At 36.1% G+C, this 5,848-nt stretch overlaps 1 protein-coding gene across 1 annotated transcript; it reads right to left on the bottom strand.

Moving 5' to 3' along the window:
• Positions 1-421: 421 nt before the first annotated feature.
• LOC104087690 (probable LRR receptor-like serine/threonine-protein kinase At4g37250) lies at positions 422-4,217 on the bottom strand. The gene is made up of 2 exons (XM_009592232.4): positions 2,437-4,217; positions 422-1,342 (listed from the first exon to the last, which is right to left on the bottom strand). The coding sequence occupies exons 1-2, from the start codon at positions 4,082-4,084 to the stop codon at positions 648-650; spliced, it is 2,343 nt and encodes a 780-aa protein (XP_009590527.1). The 5' UTR covers positions 4,085-4,217; the 3' UTR covers positions 422-647.
• Positions 4,218-5,848: the final 1,631 nt, after the last annotated feature.

Here is a 5,848-nt window from a genome sequence, read left to right as displayed (position 1 = left end):
TTTTGTAGCTCTTAATAATTAAACTCTAATATGTAAGTCCTTTTAGGTAAATGCATGATTGAGACTAAATATGTTCACGTATCATTCTTTCCTCCCTGTCCCATCCCAGGATTACTAGTCTACGAAACTAGTCACTATTTCTCAATTGCTAGAACTAATTGTTTGAATATTTTTCATTGGCAATAGTGTGGTCTTTTTTTGTCTTTATTCCATGAAGTCAATCATCATCTAAATAAGTACTCTAAAGTCCAAAATGAAATCAATAGTTTCAGGGCGGAATATCTTGTCAAAAAATATAATATATCAGAAATTGATTTGGTGATTATAAAGTTGTCGGGGTGTCTTGTTCATTGCTCTAAATGTCAAAAGCGAAGTTTGACAAATACTAAAAAAAAAAAAAGACACAAGAAGAGCGTGCAGATTAGCAAACACAGAGAAGTTGTCAGATATTGATAATCCAAAGTCACCATCTTACGAAAAATACAGTACAAAACCTATGAAGATGAACACTATTAAAAATCAAATGCTAATACTATATTGGAAGGACAAACAAAAAATAAATAGGAAAAAGAAACGTCAAGTCGTCAGTCTCATTACATACAAGGACTCTGGTTTCTACAATTAATTGTGTCCATATTTTATAATTGCTAAGGGCCATAATAGTATGATGAAGTAGTAGAACTAGTTGGAAACTTTTCCAGTGCCTGAACTACCTCTCTCATGCCTGGTCTCTTCTGAGGCGTTGGTGATATACAGTTATACCCTACTTTCAATAATGCCAACAAGGAATCTTCTTTCCCTTCCATGTCAGCACGGATCGCCACGTCAGCCAACCTTAACACTTTACTCTTCTCTTCACTTGCGGACGTGGCAGCTCCGATGGCTGCTGCGGGTCCCATTTCGTCCGAAACAATCACTTTTCCGGTTAGCAACTCTAGCAACACAACCCCAAACGAGAATACGTCCCATTTCGGGTTGGGCTTCAGGCTACGAAGCGACTCGGGTGCATGGTAAGGAGATATGCCCAATGCACTTGGACTTGGGCTAGGAGTAGGCCCAGATGCAAAGTCCTGGAAGCTGTCTCGAGAGGCTGTGGACCTCTTGCTACCAAAATTACGAGCCGATCCGTAGGTTTTATGACTGCTATCTCCTGTTACAAGCCTTTCAATTCCAAAATCTCCAATCTTGGGCTCCATATCTGCCCCCAGTAAAATGTTACTAGGCTTCAAATTGCCGTGTACATGCTTCTTTTCATGAATGTAAGTGAGCCCACTGGCCACACCCTTAGCAATCTTTAGCCGGATTTCCCAAGGTACGTGACAAGGAGAAGAACCAGCTTTTCCTGAAACCACAATGAATGCACCAGTTAGACAAGATTTTAACTTTCTTACATTGTTAGTATAAGTAATTATTTTACACCAGCAGGTCAAAATGACCTATAAGAACATGTAATTTACAGTAAATTTTACTATTTGCTTACTTAGAAAGTAAAGTAAATAGTTTGATATAACTTGTTGAAATACATTGATAGTACTGTAAGTAGTTCTTTATGTATCTTGCGTCCGCTAGACAAATGAATGCCTGAATTGGACACAACCAAAAAAGCATACGTATGGCCTACAGAGCAATATGTTAAAAAAGGTAGTCATTTTCCATGCAAGTGACAAGTAGAAGAGGGGCGTTTGGCGTATTATGCAATTTTGGATGTGTATATATATCGCTATCAGGGACAGTGGGCCACTGACCCTTAGAAGTAGACACGGTTGACTTGCAGTGAACTACCGCTATTTCCACATTAAAAACAAAGCCTTTAGTTACAACCACTCCACCACAGGTCCACCACCTTCTTTACTTCCCCGTCCCCGCACATTTTATCAGAAATTTATAGTATGATTTTTCCAACTTAATTTGAATGACTGACTTGTTCCTTCTTTCTTTTGGATATTAACTGTCCGAATGTCTAAAGAACACAACAAACTACAGACTTAAATATTTCTACAGACTACAATTATTTGAAAGTTATTATTGAGACATATTAAGAATTGGAGATGATTAGGTAGTACTAGTCATATAAATAGGGCTGCTTTTCAATTTTATAGTGGGCAAGTGAATTTCAGTCTGTCAATTTCAATTTTGAGAATTATATCCTCCAAACTCTAGTCAATGTCAACCTTCCTCTCTTACAATTGACATACAAATTTCCCCCGCTAACACGCATTGACCAGCCAATTTTCCGGCAATTAATTTAATTTAATCTCAAGTGTAAACCAATTAATTTAGGAGCATAATAATGAAGATTACCAACTCTAACACCGTAGAATAAGAATAATGAAGGCATTTATGTTAATGAAGTGTAATTTTTTGGATTTAAAAAAATAAATTCTATTATATTACGAGAGCATGGAAACGGAAAAAATAGGAAAAAAGATGACTTACTGTAACGTGCGTTAGCAAGGCTGCCATTAGGAACGAAATCGTAGATTACCAGTTTCTCTTCAGCACCCCAGTAGAAGCCACGGATTTTAACCAAATTTGGATGCACCAATTTAGCAATTACTTTGACCTGATTCTCGAAATCTTTAAACCGTTCAACGCCGCTTTCTCCAATCCGCCGCACAGCCAGTGTTGTCCCATCTTCTAACACCGCCTTGTACATTATACTCGAACCACTAGCTCCCAAAATGTAAGCAGATGCCTTAAGCAATGTCTCTAACTCAAGCTCTCTTTCTCCATCAACAGTTACCAATTCCCCTGTTTTCTGCTCTGTTGTCACGTGATTCTGCTGACCTTTTAGGGATATTTCACTTTCTTGGCTCTCTGAATTGGAAGTTTCTGACAAGTCGTCACCATCTCCGTGCCTTGGTTTTTTCAAACAAGTCCATGACCTTAACCAGTTGTATTCTTCTGAGGATGCTGACGATGCCCAGTCAAAATCTTTTGCAGTTTCGGCTTCTTGCTTTATCGTACTTTCTATGCTTTTCTTCTTTTTGGCACGATATACGTACATGAAAATCAGTGCTAGAACTCCTACTGCTGCAATATCCCCTGCTATTATGCCTATTATTGTGCTAGTTTTCAGCCCACTTTTTCCTCCTTTAGAAGAGCCGTTTGGGGATGCTGCTGCTGGGTTTGAGTCAATGGTCTTGGGAATGGCTGCAATTGCTGGAGAAGAAGTTGGTTCAGAGGCATTTGGTAGAGTTGTTATTGTAGAAGGAATTGGACACAAATTTTTCATCGGCTCACCACATAATTCGGGATTCCCAGAAAAAGCTTTTCTACTTTGGTTGACAAAAACACTAGACTCTGGAATTGCACCACTGAAATTGTTGTACGAGAGATCTAAGGTTGCATTTTGAGGAATTTTGCTGCCAAATTCTGGTGGGATATCTCCAGAAAGTCTATTGAAAGAAACGTTAAAGTAACGGAGATTATTGCCTCCAAAATTGGGAGGCAACGATCCATTAATCAAATTAGAAGACAGATCTAAAAATTGAACTGACTCAAACCCAACAGGAAGTGAACCAAAAAAGTAATTATCTTTCAAAGAAACAACAGTTAGGTTACGAAGACTAGTCAGATTTGCCGGTAAGCTTCCCGCCAAAGAGTTACCGGAAAGATTAAGAAACTGAAGCTTATTTAAACGTCCGACGAGCTCAGGCAACTCGCCGGAGATTCTGTTGTTAGAAAAATCAAGTCTTTGAAGCTCAGGGGCACTAAACAGAGTAAGTGGAATAGACCCATTAATGGAATTATTAGAAAGATCAAGATTTGTAAGATATTGAATCATACCAAGACTAGAAGGAATAGAACCAATAAGCTGAGAATTGGGAAGAGACAACCCTATCACTCGTAGGTTTGGGTCTGAAACATTTGGGTTTCCACAATACACCCCTGTCCACGAACATGGTGTCTCATTCCAAGAATACCAGTTTTGCAACACACCTAAAGGGTCACTCAGAATATTATACTTGAAAGTCAGTAACAAAACTCCATCAGTATTAAGCCCAGAAGCTTGAAATCCAAGTATAAGAAAAACAATAATCCTCCTCCACCATAAATGAAGATCAAAGATTTGGAATTTCATGTTGTCTCAAAATGTTCCCACATCTCTATTTTTTCTCTAGAGAGAGAAAAACTTGATGAATAGAGTAGAGAAAAAAAAAAAGGTTAAAGAGAATAAGTGGGATTTATGATACAAAGGGGACCATGTGAAGCAGTGAAGGGAAGTTTTTTCTTTAAAATATTGAGACCAAAGTGCAGAAAAACACACACACACACAGCTCACAGAAAACCAACCTTCCTCGCCAATATACTCTGTTCAGACCATTGTAGATAGCATTAAGTATTTAAGATATAGTACTTCACCATTAATTGCTTTCACTATCTAGTTCTCTAATTTCCTTTTTCCAAGGCTTACATATTTGCTAACGTTTGCCAACACATACTACTTACATTGTATATTCCTGTTCCAAAATACAATGTTTTAAAGTAATGGAAAACAAACACTTAATTAAGTTAAATAAGGGAATAGCATCTTTAGTAGCTAGGTGACACCAAGGTAGAGTTAGATTTTACAGAACTACTCTTATACACATGGACTTTAGAAAATGGTTCTCCTTATAATTATTAAACATTATGGCTGTCTTATTTATCATTTTCCATGTGACGAACAGAGATTTTTCCTACAGATATTTAGGTTTTATTTCAGAAATTGTAAGTCCTGGACTATGATTTGTTAAGCTGGATCTGAAAGTACTAGTATATATTTAGTTGAATTTAAGGATTCCTCCGGTGAATGTTTCACGGGACACAAGTTGTATGTTCTGCTAACGTTGGGATTTATTAAAATCAAGAGTTCAGACTGTTCGCCTACTAATTAATTAAGAGATATAATTAAAAAAGGGGGAAAATGTCTGTGGGGGTGGATAGTAATTGTACTTTCAAGAAATATCAAAAAATCAATTCTTCAAAAGGGAGTATGGTGTTAGTGGCCATGGATTTATACAAATTCCGAATAACTTACATTAACTTGGTTTTGTTTTTCAAATATGTTGAAAATCATACTCGCATGCTGAATACAAATATTGACCTTTTGATCATTGGACTATTCATTTGAGAACATTAATTTATATCTTTTCATGAAATTAATTAGGTACATTTGTAAGACATGTCATCCACGCGAGATTTCTACATTAGGAAAATTCTAAAGCTATCATATAGATGAAAAATTGACTATGAGTCATTTGGTTTGCACAAAAGTTATGTGGAATTAATTATCAATGTATTATTTTTTATTGATTGTTCGATATGTTATATTAATTCTGAATTATTAATTTTACTGTTTTATCCTGAGATAACTTATCCAAAGCTCGCTATTCCACCATCTGGCATGCATTAGTTATCTCGGTACTATTTTTAATCCTAGAATAAGCTATCCCAAAATTAGTAACCAAACAAGGGATAAGGCGATACTAATTTTTATCTAAGAATTATTTTTGTTATAAATCATACCGAACGACCTTTAAGTGATTACAAATTCTAAGTCACATGATATAGATCTTCTGATTAAGTCTGTTTTCATGTAGTTGAGCTGGAAGAAAATTAAAAAAAGATTAGTTTATTAATATCAAGAATGAACTTGATTATATATATTTTTTTTGATAAATCCCTATGACTAGAGGGTTATGAGTTGGACATTGTTACCATAATCATGTATGTCAATAAATTTGGCAGTAATAGTAGCTATCAGACCCACACAAATGATATGAGTGGTTTTCTGATTGTTGGAGTTATTCTTCTAAAAATGTTACAGTTATTACGCATAAGAAGAACTGCTATATAGGGGAAA

Source organism: Nicotiana tomentosiformis, chromosome 2 (assembly GCF_000390325.3).
Source record: "Nicotiana tomentosiformis chromosome 2, ASM39032v3, whole genome shotgun sequence".
Taxonomy (NCBI): Eukaryota; Viridiplantae; Streptophyta; class Magnoliopsida; order Solanales; family Solanaceae; genus Nicotiana; species Nicotiana tomentosiformis.
Note: the sequence above shows the minus strand (reverse complement) of the source record. Positions and strands in the feature narration are given on the sequence as shown.

Bases quoted from the DNA above. Each gene is read 5' to 3' on its own strand.
- LOC104087690 (XM_009592232.4), bottom strand. From the start codon at position 4,084: ATGAAATTCCAAATCTTTGATCTTCATTTATGGTGGAGGAGGATTATT. The intron at 1,343-2,436 runs GTAAGTCATCTT...TTGTGGTTTCAG, and splicing joins CCTTGCTAACGCACGTTACA to GAAAAGCTGGTTCTTCTCCT.